This window comes from Heptranchias perlo, chromosome 4, assembly GCF_035084215.1.
Source record: "Heptranchias perlo isolate sHepPer1 chromosome 4, sHepPer1.hap1, whole genome shotgun sequence".
Lineage (NCBI taxonomy): Eukaryota > Metazoa > Chordata > Chondrichthyes > Hexanchiformes > Hexanchidae > Heptranchias > Heptranchias perlo.
The window spans coordinates 52,610,957-52,634,236 of record NC_090328.1 but is presented as its reverse complement, the minus strand read 5'-3'; the positions used below and the strand labels follow the sequence as shown (position 1 = coordinate 52,634,236).

Below are 23,280 nucleotides of genomic sequence, written 5' to 3'. Positions count from 1 at the left end.
TAAAATCCTGGAACTGAAGTTTTTCCAACTGCTATTTGTATATATATAAGAATGGAAACAGTCCCTCCTCCTCCAAAGAGCCAATAAATAACACTCTTGCAACTCAGAGACAAAACAGTAAACAGATCCTAAGCTAACATGTGTGGCTTCTACTTCCAGAGACAGCAGTGGAAACAGATATTTTAAAGAATTTACAGCCAGCAATTCAGGTTTTGTCTTCTGTGCAACAAATGGAGAATATTTACATTATTTCCTCATTTACAAACCAAGTTTGAATGAATAAATACACTCACTGTGCCATTCAGCTGTTGCCAGTTTCTGTCTGGATACCCAAAAAAAGATCATTGTGATCGTATTAGCAGCAACTCAGTGAGGGTCTGTTGGCTTTCTCATGCAGTTGAATATATATTTTTGCAAACTAAAAAATAAATCATAAACACTGGACCAGATTTCTTTGAAATACCTTCAAATAGTTGATATGGATTTAATCTAAAATCTCCCATAATGGGTACATGATTCCATTTTGCCAGCAAGATTTGCACTAGTCAATGTTAAAATCTTTCCAAATATTTTGATGAGAAAACCAACAGTAGATGTGGTGCATGAAATTATTTTTTTTTAATCGAATGAACAAACTGCTCAGAAATTTACAGGACAGCTCCCAGGCACTAGACATTTCAGCTTGTGGGTACATGGGCTGAAATATTGTTTTACTTAAAATGTTTAAAGCCTATCAGTGCCTCTTACCTGTCACTACTATTGTTTTGCATGAATTTCCCATTAAATTTAGTAAATGAAAGATTTTCCAGTTTAAAAATAATCTGGATATTTGAAATGCAATGCAGATTGTTAGAGCGTTCGATGCCAGTGTGACAATGAAATGTATTTGCCTGAGGAGCTTGGCTGACCTATAATTGTGACTAAAGTACTGAGGAGCATTCTTTCAGTTATCATTTGCTGTAACGGCATTGCCTTCTCTGTTTGTTCCGTCTGAATAGATGACACCATACATGAAGCTGAGCCATCGCGCAGCGAGAACAACGCTCAAACACCCAGGATATCTCCGCTACTTTTGGCGACTATACTGTTCCTTTTCATGACGCTTTCAACATTGTAGTGCTCGAAAATCCAAGGAACCTCTGACACAGCATGGCTGGATCAGGAAACATCAAGGATCCTGTAGCTGCACTGTTGAAGAGGGGGACATTCAGTTTATTCCAGACATAAGATTTATTTTCTGTCAGGAGAGTAGAGAGTGATTCAAGTGGGATGATGTATCCAAACTGATAAACCCCCCCCCAAAAAATGCCAAATTATATTTTGAGACTAATGATTCTTATTTTCCTGTACATTTCTTCTTTGAAAAATACCCCTCGGTGGTTTAGCTCTTGTCATCCAAGTGCAGATGAGAAACAATAGTGGCAGATGCAGTCACTGAAGAATAAGAATATTGAGCAGAAGCCCAAGAGGGTTTTACTCCTCCATGCAATATTTATATCTTCTCACTCAATACCATAAGATGATCACGCAAGGCATCGAGTCACCCTGTCAGGACTTGAGGGGAGATATTACGAATAGATATAACCCCATCCCTCTCGGGAGTTATAATTGAACATGTGTCTGAAGGGAGAGTTCCTGCGCTTGTGCAGTCGCTTACATGGTCTGTAATATTTTGTATTTTCAACACATTTCCTGATCCACGAGCCCTCAGCAGGGCTTTGTATTTTTGTAGGAGATGTGTGTACACTGAATAACCTTTGAAGAAAATGGGAAGCACTACAGAACTGAAGAGTGGTGCAGTTAACAATAGGCTACTAGCATTCTGCAGAACCATGTGAGAAACACAAATATAAAGGTTAAAACTGTAGGTTAGAAATGCTGATTTCATTTGTAATATGGATAGTTTTCATGTGAATAAGGATAGATATTGGGCATAACTGATAACAATTTTGCAGTTTGTTTTAACACTATGTTCTACAATTGAAAAACTAATGAACTGAGAATGTAAAAATACTGCATCTTTTTTCCTGAAAAACTGGATTGCAATCCAACTCTGTATTAGTGACATAATCATTACATTATTTTGTTCTGGGCAGTTATAAGCTACAGTTCATTGTTTGACATATTATTAATTTCTGGCAGTTTAATCTGTTCCAACAGTGGTTTATACCAACATGTTTTAGACAAGAATGGATTCAATATTAAACAATTGCTATTACACTCTTGGAGGATTCTAACTAGAACTGGATGTCCTGATACCATGGAAGACATTTAAGACCAGCTACTTTTTTGCTTGTTTGTTTTTGGTTGCCTTTTTTTAAGCAGGGAAATAAGGATCAGTCTGTTCAGTGGATACTGTGTATCCTGTAATAGTCTATAACATTAGTGTTAGCTTAGTACATTGATTTGTACCTTCTTGGAGGGCAAAAGGAAAAAAAAAGACATTGTTTAAATTCTGTATTATTAGCAACCTATGTTGTAAATAGTGTTTGATAAAGTATTAATTCCAATTCTTACATCTTTTCTAATTGAATACAATAGAATTTCTGGATTTGATTGAGCAGTTTAAGCAAACAGATCTATGTCGGAATGGAGGAAGATGTGTTGCTACAGTACTGATAGCGGCTTCAGCGAGTAATGCAAACGCTACAGACAGCTGCAAGCACAGAAATGGGTGCAGCCTGCAAATTGCTTATTATCGATGAACAGAGGGGAGCAAAAACTGTGACTTGACATTCAACGTATTGGTCCTAAATGTTTATGAGGCAATGTGGAATTCCGATCACGAAGCCCTGTGTAAAGAGGCATGTTGATCCTGAAAGTCGATCGATTTGTGTTCCTGTTTTTTTTCTCTCCCATAGATGAAGTGAATATTTTATGGAAAGATCTTGCCAGTATCATTGTGGAATGCGCATGGACTTGAGTAAGAAAAAAAAGTTTGTAGGTATAGTTTTGTAAATTTTGTCTTCTGTTTTTTTTCCCTTTGTGTGGAAGCAGCTCATGACAATGACAGAAATAGGGGTGCACTATACCTGTCAACAACCAATCGCACTTCACTGACCTACCTTGCAATGTGGAATGGAAGTGGTTCTATAAATTTTAGAAGCATAGAAATTAATCCACTCCCCTTTTATTCATTCCACGTAGATCAGCTGTTCCCTGCTTTCATCCAAGCCTTCATTGAGCGGTGAATGGGTAAATCTGTTCTGTTTGGCAACTCCGAGTTTTTCCCATGCATTAGCCCCCAAACTGCTCTGATGCGAGACGAATCTTCTTACAATAGCGTTGCTGCCATTGTCTGTACAGTTTAATAAATGCTGGCATGCTGAAGGTTACTCATGGAGTCTGCTAAATCTGTTTTAGATGCTTACTCTTGACACTCCGTTAGAGCCACTCATTGTGTGTGCGTCTGGATATTAGAGTCCAGCTCATTGTTGTCCTGTGCCTGTACTGCCCTGCTCAAGAACCGCTTGAAATGCAGATTCTTTGCACTTACTGAAGAGTGCTTTTTTGACTTGCTTATAAGAGGAAAAAAAACAAACCTATGGTCTGCTGCCATGTGGATACTCTATACATCTGTTTTGTATATACACGTGTCTGAGCAACTATACATAAATAAAACTAAAGATGTTCATCATTATAAATAGTATGAATGTTTTGTGTCTTTGGCAATTAAACGTTTGGAGATATGTTTTAAAGGGCATAAGTGCGTGTCATTCTTGATATCTTAATATTCCGAAAATAAATTGCAATTTTTATTAAGAAAATGCACAAATAGTATGGAGTTATGTCATTCCTGCTCAATACAAACGAAATTCCGTGCAATTTACTCAATATGTGATATTTTAGCAGAAAAGATATTATTTAATTACTTAATCAGGTTTCATCGACGTCCTGCTCAATAATTATAGCACAATATAACGGATAATTTTCATGTAAATAGGAGAAATATAGCTGTACAATTAATAACCCTGTCATTTAGTCAATAAACAGGAGTATGCTATGATAAAAAAGTGGTGCTTTATAAAATGTTGTGGTTAACTTGCAATGTAGTAAATTCAACAATAGTACTTTTTAAAACGACACCATGCTTATGAAGAAACATGGAGAGAAACTGAATGGCTCACTGTCCTTTCACCCCTGAGTTTGAATCCAGCTCGGACCAATAGGATGAAAGTTGCCTTTCGATGTGAAATGAGTTTGGACCCGGTGATCATGGGTTTACGGCACAGAACTGCCCGCACATTTGCTCGATCGTGTACACAGGAGCTTTTCTGGGGTTGGTGTTGGGGCAGAGTAGAGGGAAGTTGACATCTAATCCAGCTGATACCTGACATCGTATCGCTTGGTGTTGCACTAGGTGATCAAAGTAGAAGATTATTCCATTCCCCAGTACTAACATTCCTCTCGCCCTGATGTGCAGGACACAATAAAAAAATGAAAGGAGGTATAAACTCTGGATGTATAAACTTTATAATAGTTTGTACATTCAATATTATTCATCCATCATACATGTGTTGTTATGATAATTTACAACTAGAGATTAAATTTGGTTTTGATATATAATAAAAACATGAGCTACTGAAATTGTACCTTGTGCAGGATGGGATTAAGTTCTAACTGTAATATATTAAAATGTAAAATTAATCTCCAGCAGTGGTCTTGCTTCTCACATAAAAACCGTGGTTGTTTTGTACTTTAGTGCATTGCAGTTTCAATTATTTTCTAATATGGTTCAAAAATCCAACGGATGCAGTCTGTCTGCTACAATTAACCAGTAAAAGAACAGAAGCACTAACTATTCGCCTTTATTAAACAGGCTGTTCTTTGTTTGGTAAAACTTGGCTATTAAACTCAAGTACTAACTTTTTGTGATAAAAAAATCACTGTGAAACATGGAAAAATTACATAACGAAAAGTTGTTCCTTAAATATTGCAATGTAGAGCTGACACGTTTTTCAAAGACGCCTTGACGTTAGTACTTGGTTTATTTGACCTCAAAACCAAACTCTCTCACATAAGCCCATTGAGATCACAGGTCAAATGTGCGATCTGTATTGAGATCAGAAAAGTCTTGATTGAAAGAATGTCCATTGCCTTCAATCCTGATATGCAGAGCAAGGACAGCATGACAGACGAAAATATGAACTCCACGGAAACTAAAACCAATCACTAAATCTAACTCAGAAACTACATATTCATTTATCTTTTTTTCGGTCGCAACCTGCTTTGTTGAGCATTACTGATTTAAACATAGTAAAAGATATTTAGAATTCCTACCGTTTTATGTTTTGAGGTTCAAATACGTCCTTTTATTCGTGTCAATCTTTACCACCTCCTCAATGTCTCTAACAAAATTAAATGATAGAGCACATTAATATTGAAAAGCCCCCTCTTTCTTTACTGGTGTGTCCCCACCCACCCACACAAGATGCCTGTTTGATCAGCCTGATCATTGACTTTGGATCGGAATTTATTCATATGCATATTGCATTGACTGAGATAAAATGTGCATTTAATTTCCCGTCACGTGCAACACCATAGTGAATACATTTTTACAGAACATTAACGATGATTAATTTCAGATGACAGTGAAGGAACCCTTAAATTTTACAAATAGGGCCATTTTCACGCCTCGCTCTAAAAGCGGTCGATCAGGATGGACTGCTGTGCCTTTTATTTTAGATCAGAGAAATATTTGATTTCATTCCAGTTGCGGTGCAGTAATATGACTTCGTTAATACAGACAGGTTTCGCACGAAGTCCGAAGCTGGAATATTTTCCCATCTGAAACTACAGTTCCTAAACTGCGTTGATCTGTGCGCTTTAGATTATCAGACAAAATCCATTCCTCCAATGTTTTGTACAATGAAATGTGAGCTGCACGAATATAATATATAATTATTTTTTCGCTCTAATAACTGTTGTTTTGACAAAACCTGTAACGTTAAGTTTGCATATACATACTCACAGGTATTCTATTTGTTTGAATTACTATATAGATTATCAAACATGTCTGTAAAATGTATTTTACTGTAAAATACATTTGTAAAATACATATTTTACAGAATGGCCCATAAAACGTTCAAAAGGAAAATACTTTTAAAATTATTCACACAACTGAGATTTCCAGGCGAGTGTCCTCACACTCCTGCTGTACTTACCTGCTGTACTTTCTCCCCTCCCGCTCTCTCTCTCTATCTATTTATCTTTATAAATGTATGTTTTTGGTAGTCCATGGAATAGAAACCTGCAAAACCAACATATTTAATATTCCAGAGAACACGGGTCTGTTGGTCTCTTTCAGCTGAGGTAAGAAAAACAAAAGTACAAAGATAGGAATACGGGGTAAATAGATAAAAGATTAACGCTGGCATGGATAAGAGTCTGAGTATTAGATAAATATAAAGAATATATAAATACAGAGGGAGCAGGGATGAATTAAATATATATAAATAGAGCGAAAGAAAACATACTAAAGGGAAACATGGAATAAAATAAACAATTTCTGAAGATTCATCTAAACGGATGTGTACTAGCATTATCGGAAATGTGCTTACATTTGATTAAGTATTTGTTCTGGTGAAATAAAACATGGCGAAGTGCATGGCTTTGACGTGTCATGTCAATTCCGTGTCATTTCACAGGAAAGTCAAATCCGTTGGAGAACTTTAAATATAATTGACGCATAATCTGAAGTTATATGGTCAGCTTAGGATGAGATGTGGATAATGCATATAATCATCTGAGCCGCAATGACATAATCCCATTTCAAATCAAAATCCGATATGAGACCATGCTCATGCAAACATTTGGACCAGTCCGAGCTGTAATAACACATGCAATTAGTTGGAGCTCCTGAACATCACTTGTGGGAAAGGTAATACGGCAGAGGTAGGCAAAGCAAACAGCCCAGGGTTGGAATACAAATAAATCATTTGGTACACACGCTTTAGCTGGAGTTGATAACAATCCAGACAGTTTGAAAGAACCCAGCGGAGAGTGAATGTTTTCACAGGTCACCCATCAGTTCTGCAAGTGTGATATAGCAGAGATAGAGAATGAAGTGGCCTCGGTGCAGATTCCCTCCTGACCCTCCATGATAAAGATCCTCGTCTCACGCCACTTTACTGAGCAGAAAGCGTTTGCGGCGTCAAAGTTATTAAATCCAGGATAGTGAGCGTGTCTTCTGCACTGGACAAGGGATCACTTGTATTTACAGAAACCAGATTAAAATAAATTGCAGGATATCGAATCCGTGAACGCGTTGCAATCGTTTTAGATCAATCGCCCTATTTCTAAATGTCTATTCCTGTACCGTCTCACGCGATCCTGTATAATTGAGTCAGACACAGCCCCTTTCTGCAGTTAGTGCAGAAACTTTCTAAAGCGCGTCTAACATGAGATAGAATCCAGTTACAATGTCATTAATCCGCCGTTAGGAACAAGAGAAGATTTGGTTAGGGCAGATTGGTCCTTTAGCTCTCTCTCAGTGCTGAAGATTGTTGACATTTCAGTCTGTGGACAGCTTCCTAATCGGTTGTCCTAAAAACAATTTAATTTGTTGAACCCGCGTTGCCCGCTAGGTGATAAAACAACAGATCTTCAGGGTTCACCTTTGCCTCTTAAACTAGATTGAACCTTCGAGATAAGGTTCAGACCGAAACAAAAATGAGGGCGGATAACGAATTTCATTCATTTTGGGAGTAATATTATTTTAAATGCCAGTTCACTATCTCACTGGAGGGGATGTATTTGAAATATGAGTACAACAGTTTCTGAAGTATAAGTCGAGCTGGAAAAAAATCACTAATATTAAAGCAGGCGCTCATTTTAATTTCCAATAAGACGTCGGCTTGATTTGCGATTTGGAGTCAGTTAACATTAACTATTAAGGCACCTTCACGTACCCTAAGATGATGTTATCTGCACATTTTATGTTTTCTTGAAGAATAGAAACCTCAGCAAATACATCTTGCCGTTCTATTAGACACATTGCTTCCTGGATAGTATGTGATCCCTCAATGAAAGCTCGTTTCCTTCCATATAGACATTTTCAGTGTTTGGATGATTTGTTTAAAAATCAGATCTGGAGTCTCACTATCCCAGTGATTTATGTATTTAATATCTCACTGCAGACACACTAAACGCAATGTTAATATCAAGGAAATGGAAATCCCACAAAACAGGGTGGTGGCGTTTTATTGTCATCGGTAAAATATTCATACATCTTGCTGTAAGCCGTGTTCTGGCAGAAAACACCGCCCTAAATACTAACTTGACTTTTATGATTTAACGATTAGAATCTGATCGGGTCCAGTGAATTAGCAGTTTCCCAGAACCAGCAGGTTTTGTAGGTTTTCAATTCATCCACTGTGACAAGGAAATCTGCTAATATTACATTAATAAATCTACTCAATTATGAGGAGTAACTTTATTACCACAACCTTAACCATATACAAATAAAATATACAATTAAAACACCAATTTTGATTTTAAAAAAACCTTATTCCTATCTGGTTTGTTTGTCTTTCCCTTTCTGTGTTCAGTTTCTATTTATTAACTTTAATTTTTTTTTATTTGTTCATGGGATGTGGGCGTCACTGGCGAGGCCGGCATTTATTGCTCATCCCTAATTGCCCTCGAGAAGGTGGTGGTGAGCCGCCTTCTTGAACCGCTGCAGTCCGTGTGGTGACAGTTCTCCCACAGTGCTGTTGGAAGGGAGTTCCAGGATTTTGACCCAGCGACAATGAAGGAACGGCAATATATTACCAAGTCGGGATGGTGTGTGACTTGGAGGGGAACGTGCAGGTGGTGTTGTTCCCATGTGCCTGCTGCTCTTGTCCTTCTAGGTGGTAGAGGTCGCGGGTTTGGGAGGTGCTGTCGAAGAAGCTTTGGCGAGTTGCTGCAGTGCATCCTGTGGATGGTGCACACTGCAGCCACAGTGCGCCAGTGGTGAAGGGAGTGAATGTTTAGGGTGGTGGATGGGGTGCCAATCAAGCGGGCTGCTTTATCTCGGATGGTGTTGAGCTTCTTGAGTGTTGTTGGAGCTGCACTCATCCAAGCAAGTGGAGAGTATTCCATCACACTCCTGACTTGTGCCTTGTAGATGGTGGAAAGGCTTTGGGGAGTCAGAAGGTGAGTCACTCGCCGCAGAATACCCAGCCTCTGACCTGCTCTCGTAGCCACAGTATTTATATGGCTGGTCCAGTTAAATCTCTGGTCAATGGTAACCCCCAGGATGTTGATGTTGGGGGATTCGGCGATGGTAATGCCGTTGACTGTCAAGGGGAGGTGGTTAGACTCTCTCTTGTTGGAGATGGTCATTGCCTGGCACTTATCTGGCGCGAATGTTACTTGCCACTTATGAGCCCAAGCCTGGATGTTGTCCAGGTCTTGCTGCATGTGGGCTCAGACTGCTTCATTATTTGAGGGGTTGCGAATGGAACTGAACACTGTGCAGTCATCAGCGAACATCCCCATTTCTGACCTTATGATAGAGGGAAGGTCATTGATGAAGCAGCTGAAGATGGTTGGGCCTAGGACACTGTCCTGAGGAACTCCTGCAGCAATGTCCTGGGGCAGAGATGATTGGCCTCCAACAACCACTACCATCTTCCTTTGTGCTAGGTATGACTCCAGCCACTGGAGAGTTTTCCCCCTGATTCCCATTGACTTCAATTTTACTAGGGCTCCTTGGTGCCACACTCAGTCAAATGCTGCCTTGATGTCAAGGGCAGTCACTCTCACCTCACCTCTGGAATTCAGCTCTTTTGTCCATGTTTGGACCAAGGCTGTAATGAGGTCTGGAGCCGAGTGGTCCTGGCGGAACCCAAACTGAGCATCGGGGAGCAGGTTATTGGTGAATAAGTGCCGCTTGATAGCACTGTCAACGACACCTTCCATCACTTTGCTGATGATTGAGAGTAGACTGATGGGGCGGTAATTGGCCGGATTGGATTTGTCCTGCTTTTTGTGGACAGGACATACCTGGGCAATTTTCCACATTGTTGGGTAGATGCCAGTGTTGTAGCTGTACTGGAACAGCTTGGCTAGAGGCGCAGCTAGTTCTGGAGCACAAGTCTTCAGCACTACAGCTGGGATGTTGTCGGGGCCCATAGCCTTTGCTGTATCCAGTGCACTCAGCCATTTCTTGATATCACGTGGAGTGAATCGAATTAGCTGAAGACTGGTTTCCGTGATGGTGGGGATATCGGGAGGAGGCCGAGATGGATCATCCACTCGGCACTTCTGGCTGAAGATGGTTGCAAACGCTTCAGCCTTGTCTTTTGCACTCACGTGCTGGACTCCGCCGTCATTGAGGATGGGGATGTTTGCAGAGCCTCCTCCTCCCGTTAGTTGTTTAATTGTCCACCACCATTCACGACTGGATGTGGCAGGACTGCAGAGCTTTGATCTGATCCGTTGGTTGTGGAATTGCTTAGCTCTGTCTATTGCATGTTGCTTCCGCTGTTTAGCATGCATGTAGTCCTGAATTGTAGCTTCACCAGGTTGGCACCTCATTTTTCGGTACGCCTGGTGCTGCTCCTGGCATGCTCTTCTACACTCCTCATTGAACCAGAGTTGATCCCCTGGCTTGTTGGTAATGGTAGAGTGAGGAATATGCCGGGCCATGAGGTTACAGATTGTGCTGGAATACAATTCTGCTGCTGCTGATGGCCCACAGCGCCTCATGGATGCCCACTTTTGAGCTGCTAGATCTGTTCTGAATCTATCCCATTTAGCATGGTGGTAGTGCCACACAACACATTGGATGGTGTCCTCAGTGCGAAGACGGGACTTCATCTCTACGAGGACTGTGCGGTGGTCACTCCTACCAATACTGTCATGGACAGATGCATTTGTGACAGGTAGACTGGTGAGGACGAGGTCAAGTAAGTTTTTCCCTCGTGTTGGTTCGCTCACCACCTGCCGCAGGCCCAGTCTGGCAGCTATGTCCTTCAGGACTCGGCCAGCTCAGTCAGTAGTGGTGCTACCGAGCCACTCTTGGTGATGGACATTGAAGTCTCCCACCCAGAGTACATTTTGTGCCCTTGCTACCCTCAGTGCTTCCTCCAAGTGGTGCTCAACATGGAGGAGGACTGATTCATCAGCTGAGGGAGGACGGTAGGTGGTAATCAGCAGGAGGTTTCCTTGCCCATGTTTGACCTGATGCCATGAGATTTCATGGGGTCCAGAGTCAATGTTGAGGACTCCCAGGGCCACTCCCTCCTGACTGTATATCACTGTACCGCTACCTCTGGTGGGTCTGTCCTGCCGGTGGGACAGGACATACCCAGGGATGGTGATGGAAGAGTCTGGGACGTTGGCTGAAAGGTATGATTCTGTGAGTATGGCTATGTCAGGCTGTTGCTTGACTAGTCTGTGGGACAGCTCTCCCAATTTTGGCACAAGTCCCCAGATGTTAGTAAGGAGGACCTTGCAGGGTCGACTGGGCTTGGTTTGCCGTTGTCGTGTCCAGTGCCTAGTGGTCCGATGCCGGGTGGTCCATCCGGTTTCATTCTTATTATGACTTTTCGTAGCGAGATTTTACAACTAAGTGGCTTGCTAGGCCATTTCAGAGGGCAATTAAGAATCAACCACATTGCTGTGGGTCTGGAGTCACATATAGGCCAGACCGGGTAAGGACGGCAGGTTTCCTTCCCTAAAGGACATTAGTGAACTAGATGGGTTTTTACGACAATCCGGTAGTTTCATGGCCATCATTACTGATACTAGTATTTTAATTCCAGATTTTTATTTAATTAATTGAATTTAATTAATTAATTGAATTTAAATTCGCCAGCTGCTGTGGCGGGATTTTTAGCCTTCTAACCAAAACAAATTTAGTCATTTCTAAATATTTTTCTCCAAAACTGCTTAAAACTAATTTTCTGCGTTCTTCTTTGCTCCCACCAATGGGAGGTGAGAACAACATTTTAAAATTTGGGATTTCATTGACTGAAACCAGCTTCCAAAATAACCAATCCCTAAAATCATACCACAAATCAGCCCTCAAAACCAGTCCCCAAATCAGACCCCAAAACCAATCCCCAAATCAGCCCTCCAAATGAGATCCCAAATCAACCCTCAAAACCAGACGCCATATCAGCCCTCAAAACCAGAACCCAAATCAGACCCCAAATCCAGACCTCAAAACCAGTCCCCAAAATCTCAGACATTGAAAATTCAGTTTGTTGTAAAAACATATCAAGGGCTGCTGACAAACGAAAAAAACTCTTTGTGAACCATCAGAAGAAACAGATTAAAAGCAGACACTAATTAAAGGCAGATAGCTAGCAATTTGACGTTCGTACCACATAAGCTGCTCCAGAAACAGCCCAAGTTTGGAACAACAAAATCTATAGTTGTATGTTGTATGTTTTTTACAGATCAAACATACATAATAGAAAACTTCAAACAGCCACCATTATGCTTTACTACAATCTTAGTGACAACTGTATCCATATGATGATAGACTAGTTTCATTTTGTTTCTTCTCTGGATGTGGGTGATGCTGGCAAGACCACCTTTATTGTCCATCCCTAGTTGCCTTGAATAATGATTACACAACTGAATGGCTTGCAAGGCCACTTTAGAAGGCATTAAGAGTCACCCACATAGTGTGGACTAGAGTCACGTGTAGCCTTACCAAATAGAGGTGGCATATGAAACATGTTTTTTTTTGGTTTTAGCTCACAATTTACCAGATTTATTGAATTCATTTTCATAACTTGCTATTGTAGGAATTAGTCGTGCTGACTTGTGGGTTACTAGTCTAATACCATAACCACTTCATCGCCACAGCCTTTTAAATTCACATTTCGCTGGGCCAGTACCACATTTACAGATAAAAAATCACCGTATTCACAAGGTTTCCATACTCTGCAACTTCTTCCTTGTACAATTATAGCTCCTTTTTATGTTTCTACTTCTTTCGCTACATTCAAATTTGACCTTCCTCTTCCTCGAGCCTCTCACTGACAACTTCCATCTCTCTCCTCACAGCTTCTTATGACTACTGTTGGTCTTCTTCCTTCTGATCTCTAATTACTTCCATGGCCTAAGGGCTAGAAGCTTCTTTTTGTTTATTTGTTTCAATTTTTGTCTAATTTTCCTCTTTGAACATTTCCCCATGCACTTCCTTCAATAGTGTCAGAGGTTTTTGTCCTCATGGACCATTTAGTTGTATACCAAAGAGCCTCACAGGCTGTATATGAAATTTAAATCAACGTTCTGTTTCATCTGCATATTTTGCAGGCTGCAGTTACTTACAGATCTTGGAATTCTGACTTAGGACTTATCCACCAATGAGGAAACAACGCTAAGAACAACCCTTTCCAAACCTTCAGGCCCAACAAACAGGACAAATCAATGAATAAGATATAGAAGTGCAAATAGAACTGAGTTGCTTGTGCTTCATATGCCAGGTTGCCATTGCTTCACAGGCCTGCATGCAGTCCACAGTCATAGTTTGGACATCCCCATAAAATGCAACATACCACTTTGTGTCTTCATTTTCTGCCCTCTTTCCTTCTCCCCCCTCTTGCTGCTGCACCTCTACAAGCCACATATCTCACGTCATCCATCCTCCTAGTTTTCCTCCCTTTTAAGGTGGGCATAATCTAATTCTCCTTCTTCCTGCATTACTCTTCAGCCAGGAGTTTACCTTCTCCCTTGCGGTTTTCATTGGCTTTGCGAGGCCACATCTCATCCCTGGCCTTGCCTCCCTCCTTTGACAGCAGTTGAGGTCCTCTAGAGCCACGAGGTGAGCTTGGTATTCAAACCATGGGTGTCAAGGCACAGCAATCGCAGCTTTTGCTGCAGCTCAGTTACTTTCAGCTTTTTGTGTCCAACATGTTCGTCCATGACAGGAAAAATTCCTGTCTACATACAAAAAAATGTGACATTACCAGCATGTGAGTGAGAGCTGCGCTTGATCTTCCATTTGATTTCCCTGTTGTTGCTGAGACAATGTTGAAACAGATTTTCTGATTGGACAAACTACTCAGTGTTTGCTTTATGGGGGAGGATAATTCACTAGCAGCTCTACTGCCTTTATGTACTTCTGATTAAAGGTCATCAGATGGAAGTGACTATTGGCATATCCACTTCTTTCAGTAGAAACCTTGCAAATAGAAGTAGGATTATAAAAATCTTTTCTGGGGTCTGGGAGCAGCAGAACCTAACCTTTGCTTTAAATTTAGAATTCTGGTTATTTACTTTTGGGTTTGGGACTATGACCAAGGTAGTTTTGGAATTAGGTTTAACACGGTGTTTGTCTTATGATTAGTTTTGAGATTGTCTTGTTTTTAGCTGTACCAACTCGCTTTGTCATTTTTTCTCAAGTTCCAAATTGCACAAACTCCAACTCATCCAGAAATCTGTCCGGCTGAATTGTATTCCCTATTGAGTACTGCTCATCTATCACCTCAGCCTTCTCCGGTCTCCACTGCCTCCTTGTCTCCCAGGGCACTTTTCTCAAAATGGTCATCTTCATTTACAAATCCCTCCATGGCCTTGTACCATCGTACCTCTGTAACCTTCTCCAGCTTATATCCCAGCCTGCACCCTTCATTCTTTTGCATCTGGACTACTGGGATTTCCCCCCTCCCCTGCACCACACCTGGTGCACAGCATTCATGCCCCTCCACTCTGGAAACCTCTTCCTAAATCTCTCTGCCTTGCTACATCTATTCCCATCTTCAAAGAGTTCCTGCTATCTACCTCCTTGCTCATGCCTTCAGACCTCTCTCCTGCTCAGTTTCTGCTCCTTCCTTTGTAAAGGCCCTGGAACATTTCACTGTGGGAAAGGTGGTACATAAAATGTTAATTTTATGTGTAGGTTTTGGATTATAGCGGTTTTGACCATAGTACACTCATGACTATGGTCAGAACATACGGAGTTAGGGGACAAGTATCAGAATGAGTAGCAAGCTGGTTACCAAAAACAGAAAATCGGGGTTAAAGGTAGTTATTCAGACTAGCAAAAGGTGGGAAGTGGTGTTCCACAAGGATCGTTGCTGGGACGACTGTTGTTCACCATTTACATGAACAATTTGGACTTGGGAATTGGAAGTACAATTTCAAAATTTGCTGAAGACACCAAATTGGGGGGTGGGGTGGTTATAGTTAATACCAAGGAAGACTGCGACAAGATACAGGAAGACATTAATAAACTTGTAAAATGGGCATATAATTGGCATAAGAATTTCAATACAGATAAGTGTGAGGTATTACATTTTGGTAGGAAGAAGGGGGCCACATACTGCTTGGATAATAAGAGTCTAAATGAGGTAGGGGAGCAGAGGGACCTGGGGGTACAGATACACAAATCACTAAAAATAACGATGCAGGCTAATAAGGCCATAAAAAAAGCAAACCAAGCATTGGGGTTCATTTCTAGAGGGATAGAATTGAAAAACAGAGAAGTTATGTTAAACTTGTATAGAACCTTGGTTGGACCACACTTGGAGTACTCCGAATTCTGTTCTCCATATTATAAGAAGGATATAGAGGCACTGGAGAAGATCCAAAAAAGATTTGCTAGGTTGATACCAGAACTGAGAGGTTATACCGATCAGGAAAGATTGAGCAGGCTGGGGCTCTTTTCTCTAGAAAAGAGAAGACTGAAGGGTGACCTGATAGAGGTCTTTAAGATTATGAAAGAGTTTGATAGGGTAAACATAGAGAAAATATTTCCATTTGCGGGGGAGACCAGAACGAGGCACCATAAATATAAAATCAAAAGCAAAATACTGCGGATGCTGGAAATCTGAAATAAAAATAGAAAATGCTGGAAATACTCAGCAAGTCAGGCAGCATCTGTGAAGAAAGAAACGAAGTTAACATTTCAGGTCGATGACCTTTCGTTGCAACTGACTTGTTGAGTATTTCCAGCATTTTCTATTTTTATTTTAGGCCATAAATGTAAGATAATCACTAATAAATCCAGTAGGGAATTCAGGATAAACTTCTTTACCCACAGACTGGTTAGAATGTGGAACTCGCTACCACAAGGAGTAGTTGAGGTGACTAGCATAGATGCATTTAAGGGGAAGTTAGATAAACAAATGAGGGAGAAAGGACTAGAATCATATGCTGATAGGGTTAGATGAAATAGGAAGGGAGGAGGATCCTTAGAGCATAAATCGGGCATGGACCTGTTGGACCGAATGGCCTGTTTCTGTGCTGTACATTCTATGTAACTATTTTAGGATTGGGGGTTAAGATTATTATAGCATCGTTTTAGGTTTTGGAATATAATAGTCATTTAGAATTAGGTTGAGGATTTTGACAGCCTTGTATGAGGATTAGATTCGAGTTATGGCAGTTCAAACTGTCGGTTTGGTTTTGAACCATTCCCAGGCTATTAAACTGGAAAGAGCAACCTTGTCTGCAGTGGCAGTCATGCATTTTGCCGGACCATTTGGTTTGACACACTGTTTGTTTTCCCCCCGCCGGGTTTAATTGTCAGCTTTTCATCGGACTGTAAAACCGATAACCACTGCGATACTGACACAAAGGGATCCCTGGCAATGAGCTCATTTCTGTACTGGACAACTCAAGCCTTTAGCAAGTCAACTTTCATTGTCCCAAGTCTCAGATAAATGGGCCTAGCCATTCTCTGTTGTACTTTTAGATTTTATTGCTCATTGCAAGCAACGATTTTAATAAACACTGCTGCAGCCCATAGCAGCGACAACATACTCTGAAAACAGGCTTCTCCAATCTCCACCAGACTTCTCATATAGCAAAGTGCAAAGGACTTTCGAGTGAATTATACCCAGTATTACTTTCAAAACTGGAAATGTCTAAAATATATTGACACAATTTCAACCGTTAAAGGTATATCGCAGTACAAGAAAATGATGTTAGTTAAACGATTCCGGTTTAAGCACATTGGGGTGAAATCTCTGAACAAAAAGCAGGAGGAAGAATTAAAGAATCGCGAGCAAAATCGCATCCTCCTAAAAGTTGCTTTTAGGAGCCGCTTGTCCCCATGATTTTGATAGCAGATCTGTAATTATGGAGCAAAACATTCTGTGTTTTGTTTTGATCACATTTACTACATCACTTGACAATAACCTGGTCACCTTATTCCAATTGTATATACATTTTATTCCATCACAAGACAGGAAGCTTCAATGAGCTCGAAACTATTCTCGATGTGCGTGTGTGTGTATGGGGAGGGTAGGGGTCTCCTGGCTGCTTCTGTCTCTTGGTGTCTTCAAGTGCATTGACTACCCGGAGCTCCGTTTTCCACTCATTAAAGTGACATCATGGGCATGCATAATTGTTTGGCAAAACTTTTTATCATTTGTTTACAAATACACAACAAACTTTCTGAAATCCATTATCGCGTTACTTCCACGTAACAGAGTGATGAAGATGAGCACAGAGGAAGAACGGTTTGCATTTTAATACAGTGCCCCTTCATGCCAGATATCTTCACTTCATCGTCTCAATTTTTGTGGTGTGAACATTTTTAACAAAACCCCCTTATTTATATTAGCCCTCGTCTTATTTAATTTACATTGTAATAGATGAAGACTTTAGGAATTGTGGGGAATCTATTTACAACAGTTATTATAATTAGAGTTTTCTTTATATGTAAAAGTGAACTGTTTCAGTTTTATTTCTGTGTTACTGACAAATTTTGGTTTATTCAGTGGTAACAGATATAAGGCTTGAAATCACTGTTGGTAATATTAGCTCAACGTGTTTAGATAATACCCCTGGCTCCACTATTATAGTGGAGACATTAACCCATTAAAAATAACTGGGCTAACATCTGTGTTAATACAGCAGACAGAGGAATTTCCGGGCATACTGTTTGACGCAAGCTTTCCCAAGATCTCTACAACTGGATCCCTGTATTCTGGGGGGGAAGAGCCTGTGGTATGTGAAAATTGACAATGGGGAGCTTATCAGTATGAGAAAATGGAAACAAGATTTAAAAAGTAATGGGGCAGAACTTGCTCCCGAAATAACGGAGGAGATCAACAGCGCTCTCCGTTTTTAATGGCGAATCGAAGGAGCAAGTTCTCGTGTTTGCACATGTGCGTTAAAACGCGGAAATCGTGACCTTGCTGCTTTTGGTTCACCGGTGATTTGACAGCTGCGAATTAAAGGGCCATCGCACACTGCAATCATTGAAATCACTGAAAAATCACAAACTTGTTCATCCGCCCAGCTGGAAAGTAACTAATTACGTCACCAAAAGATACGCTTAAAACTACCAGATCAAACTAAGTTTTAAAAGCGTGGTTAGTCTTAATGACTGCGAAACAACTAAAAATTAAATGTTAAAAATGTGGAGTCTCATATTACTCCTTATTTTAATAGTTTTTGGTCACTAAGAAAATTTTTTTAAAATTAAAATTTAAAAATTAAATTTTAAAAAACTTTTCCCTTCTGTCTCTTTAATTTAATTCAATTATTTCTTTTTATTAAAAAATTACATTTATTATTAAATTTATTAATTTATTATTAAATTAAATGAATTGTATTTGTAATGACATACAGAATACTAACTTTAAATGAATGAAGTCTGCTTGCTTGCTTGTGGACAGATTTTGAGGGCTTGTCTTCTACTCTCACAGACTGTTCCATGCGCATCAACTCACGCTGCTCAGAGGAAGAGTTGATAGAGCACAATTTTTTAAAAGTTCAAAATCAAGCAATTCGACACCACAGAGCCGGCAGTAAGTACATTCGTTAATTTAATTTACAGGAGCTGGCTGTGATTGTTGCCATGCCGCTCTGCGCAAGTTCTGGTCCAACCTGTCAAAAAATAGAAAAGAATAACCATTTGCAATTAATTGTTGCAAATAACAATAAGCTACATCTTGCAGCTTAAAACACATCACAATAATAAATAAAAACAGAAAATGCTGGAAATACTCAACAAGTCAGGCAGCACCTGTGGAGAAAGAAACAGAGTTAATGTTTCAGGTTGAAGACCTTTTGTCAGAACTGGAAGAAGTTAAGGATTTAACAGTTTTTAAGCAAGTACAGAGCAAGGGAAAGGGGGGGAAGGGGATGGAGGGGGGAGAACAAAAGGGAAGGTCTCTGATAGGGTGGAGGGCAGGAGTGATTAAATGACAAAAGGGATGATGGTGCAAGGCAAGGAGGGTGGTAATGGGACAGGTTAAGAAACAAAAGATGGGACTAGAGGAGCTGTAAATGGCAACTTCTGAACCATTACCAGCACCTGCTGTGCGAGAAAATGGGAGCAGTGGTTATGATCTGAAGTTATTGAAATCATTGTTGAATCCGGAAGATTGCAAAGTGCATAAACGAAAGATGAGGTGCTGTTCCTTGAGCTTATGTTGAGCTTCATTGGAACAGTGTCAGAGGCCGAGGACAGAAAGGTCAGAGTAGGAGTGGGACGGGGAATTAAAATGGCAAGTGACCGGCAGGTCAGGGTCACGCTTGCGGACTGAGCAGAGGTGTTCAGCAAAGCGATCACACAGTCTGCGTTTAGTCTCCCCCATGTAGAGAAGACCGTATTGTGTGCAGCTAATACAGTATACTAAATTGAAAGTAGTACAAGTAAATCGCTGTTTCACCCGGAAGGAGTGTTTGGGGCCCTGGATGGTGGGAAGGGAGGAGTTGAACGGGCAGGTGTTACATCTCCTGCGCTCGCATGGGAAGGTGCCGAGGGGAGGAGAGCAGGTGTTGGGGATGACGGAAGAGTGGACCAGGGTGTTGTGGAGGGAGCGGTCCCTTCAGAATGCAGAAAGGGGAAGGGTGGGGAAGATGTGTTTGGTGGTGGCATCGCGCTGGAGGTGGCGGAAATGGCGGAGGATGATGTGTTGAATGTGGAGGCTGGTGGGCTGGAAGGTGAGGACAAGGAGAACCCTATTATGGTTCTGGGAGAGAGGGGAAGGGGTGAGGGCAGAAGTGCAGGAAATGGGACGGACACGGTCAAGGGCCCTGTCAACTACAGTGGAGGGGAATCCTCGGTTCAGGAAAAGGGAAAACATATCGGAAGCACTGGTGTGGAAGGTGGCATCGTCAGAACAGATGTGTTGGAGATGGAGAAACGGGGAAAATGGAATAGAGCCCTTACAGGAAGCGGGGTGGGAAGAAGTGTACTCACGGTAGCTGTGGGAGTCGGTGGGCTTATAATAGATATTGGTTGACAGCCTATCCCCAGAAATGGAGATAGAGAAGTCGAGGAAGGGAAAGGAAGAGTTGGAGATGGACCATGTGAAGGTGAGAGAAGGGTGGAAATTGGAAGCAAATTGATGAAATTTTCCAGTTCGAGGTGAGAGCAGGAAATGGCACGATACAGTCATCAATGTACCGGAAAAAGAATTGAGTGAGGGGACCTGAGTAGGACTGGAACAAAGAAAGTTCCACATATCCCACAGAAAGGGACCCACATGGGTTCCCATAGCGACACCTACCATTGGAGGAAGTGAGTGGAGTCAAAGGAAAAGTTGTTCAACGTAAGAACAAGTTCAGCCAAGCAGAGGAGGATAGTAGTGGATGGGGACTGGTTGGGCCTCCATTCAAGGAAGAAGCAGGGCCTGCAGGCCAGCATTTATTGCCCGTCCCCAATTGCCCTTGAGAAGGTGGTGGTGAGCTGCCTTCTTGAACTGCTGCAGTCCGTGTGGTGAAAGTTCTTCCACAGTGCTGTTAGGTAGAGAGTTCCAGGATTTTGACCCAGTGACGATGAAGGAATGCCGATATATTTCCAAGTCAGGATGGTGTGTGACTTGGAGGGGAACGTGCAGGTGGTGTTGTTCCCATTTGCCTGCTGCCCTTGTCCTTCTAGGTGGCAGAGGTCACGGGTTTGGGAGGTGTTGTCGAAGAAGCCTTGGCGAGTTGCTGCAGTGCATCCTGTGGATGGTACACACTGCAGCCACAGTGCGCCGGTGATGAAGGGAGTGAATGTTTAGGGTGGTGGATGGAGTGCCAATCAAGAGGGCTGCTTTGTCCTGAATGGTGTCGAGCTTCTTGATTGTTGTTGGAGCTGCACTCATCCAGGCAAGTGGAGAGTATTCTATCACACTCCTGACCTGTGCCTTGTAGATGGTGGAAAGACTTTGGGGAGTCAGGAGGTGAGTCACTCGCCACAGAATACCCAGCCTCTGATCTGCTCTTGTAGCCACAGTATTTATGTGGCTGGTCCAGTTAAGCTTCTGGTCAATGGTGACCCTCAGGATGTTGATGGTGGGGGATTCGGCGATGGTTATGCAGTTGAATGTCAAGGGGAGGTGGTTAGACTCTCTTTGTTGGAGATGGTCATTGCCTGGCACTTGTCAGGCGCGAATGTTACTTGCCACTTATGAGCCCAAGCCTGGACGTTGTCCAGGTCTTGCTGCATGCGGGCACGGACTGCTTCATTATCTGAGGGGTTGCGAATGGAACTGAACACTGTGCAATCATCAGCGAACATCCCCATTTCTGACCTTATGGTGGAGGGAAGGTCATTGATGAAGCAGCTGAAGTTGGTTGGACCTAGGACACTGCCCTGAGGAACTCCTGCAGCAATGTCCTGGGGCAGAGATGATTGGCCTCCAACAACCACTACCATCTTCCTTTGTGCTAGGTATGACTCCAGCCACTGGAGAGTTTTCCCCCTGATTCCCATTGACTTCAATTTTACTAGGGCTCCTTGGTGCCACACTCGGTTGGGGGACTGTGAGGTTGGAGACCGTGGCGGGGGAAGATCTCCAGAGGAGATGACGTCAGTGATGGTCTGGGAAACTATGGCTTGATGTTTGGCGGTGGGGTCACAATAGTAAGCTTCTCTTAATTGTATTTTTATCTTAAGCTTCCCAATGGCTGAGTGTATAAGTGCAGGAAGTTGCATGGTACAATCATAGGGACCAGAATTGATCACTGATCTGTGTAGGGGTGATGGGGCTACCACAATGGTTTTCAATGATCCTGAGCTAGGGAATGGAAAAATCAGCCAAGGTTCTAACTCACGGTTGTTGGAATTTGGACTTACGTGGAATTGGGCCTATTATTGGCCCAATTAGCAAATAGCCTGTTGACAGTCACTGTCTGGAGTCACCCATGAGGAATCACCACTTGTGTTGCTGCCTATAATCCAGCATTAGCAAGGGCTTTCAGGAAATAAAGAAATAAAGAGAATGAAAATAGGACATAAGTCCAATTTTTAAGAAATGCATTTAAAGCACCAGCAATTTCTTATTTTCACTTTCTGCATTTGCATGAGCAGCATAAATATAAATGATTCAGTATGTGGGGTATGCACAATAACCTACTCAGGACACCATACAACCTAACCCATCTGTTTTGGGCTGTGAATTATGTAGCCCGATATCACTCAGTGAATCATTTTGTACATTCCATCAGTGCATGGTATTTGTTATGTAAATGTATTTTAATCTTCTTATCTTGCACATGTGTTGGGGCACTGCCCTGTATGTCAGGGATAATAATGAAGCATCCAGAAATTCGAACCTCCTGTGTTTTGGATGGAGAGATGTTAATCCTTTGATTCTTTAGTCCTTAACACACTGTTGAATTTGCAGAGGCATTCTTGGGTTTTGTAGCAGTGGCATTAATAGCAGTGGGATTTATATCAGTGGGTTTTTATAGCAGTGAGCTTTGCAGCAGTGTATTTTCATAGTGAGGTTTATAGGAGTGGAATTTATAGGAATGGGATTTTCTAGCAGTGGGTTTTTATAGCAGTGGGTTTTCAAGCAGTGGGGTTTTCTAGCAGTGGGGTTTCCAGCAGTGGGGTTTCTAGCAGTGGGGTTTTCTAGCAGTGTTTTTTTTTAGCAGGGAGTTTCTAGCAGTGGGGTTTCCAGCAGTGGGGTTTCTAGCAGTGGGGTTTTCTAGCAGTGGGTTTTTTTAGCAGGGGGTTTCTAGCAGTGGGGTTTTCTAGCAGTGGGTTTTTATAGCAGTGGGTTTTTTTAGCAGTGGGGTTTCTAGCAGTGGGGTTTCCAGCAGTGGGGTTTCATAGAATCATAGAATCATAGAAGTTACAACATGGAAACAGGCCCTTCGGCCCAACATGTCCATGTCGCCCAGTTTATACCACTACGCTAGTCCCAATTGCCTGCACTTGGCCCATATCCCTCGATACCCATCTTCCCCATGTAACTGTCCAAATGCTTTTTAAAAGACAAAATTGTACCCGCCTCTACTACTGCCTCTGGCAGCTCGTTCCAGACACTCACCACCCTTTGAGTGAAAAAATTGCCCCTCTGGATCCTTTTGTATCTCTCCCCTCTCACCTTAAATCTGTGCCCCCTCGTTATAGACTCCCCTACCTTTGGGAAAAGATTT

At 41.7% G+C, this 23,280-nt stretch overlaps 1 protein-coding gene and 1 long non-coding RNA gene across 3 annotated transcripts in view; one reads left to right on the top strand and one right to left on the bottom strand.

The window, feature by feature from the left end:
- The window catches only part of LOC137320924 (ephrin-A5-like), a 197,405-nt gene extending 193,761 nt beyond the window's left edge, over positions 1-3,644 (top strand). For both annotated transcript variants that reach the window (XM_067982921.1, XM_067982920.1), the window contains one exon: positions 999-3,644. In XM_067982921.1, coding sequence (XP_067839022.1) covers positions 999-1,117 — 119 coding nt within the window. In that variant the 3' untranslated portion in view covers positions 1,118-3,644. The remainder of the gene's footprint in view (positions 1-998) is intronic.
- Positions 3,645-4,288: 644 nt separating this feature from the next.
- Positions 4,289-6,591, bottom strand: LOC137320494 (uncharacterized). The gene is made up of 3 exons (XR_010962556.1): positions 6,561-6,591; positions 5,281-5,348; positions 4,289-4,356 (listed from the first exon to the last, which is right to left on the bottom strand). It is a non-coding gene; the product is annotated as an uncharacterized lncRNA (long non-coding RNA).
- Between the last annotated feature and the right edge of the window lie 16,689 nt (positions 6,592-23,280).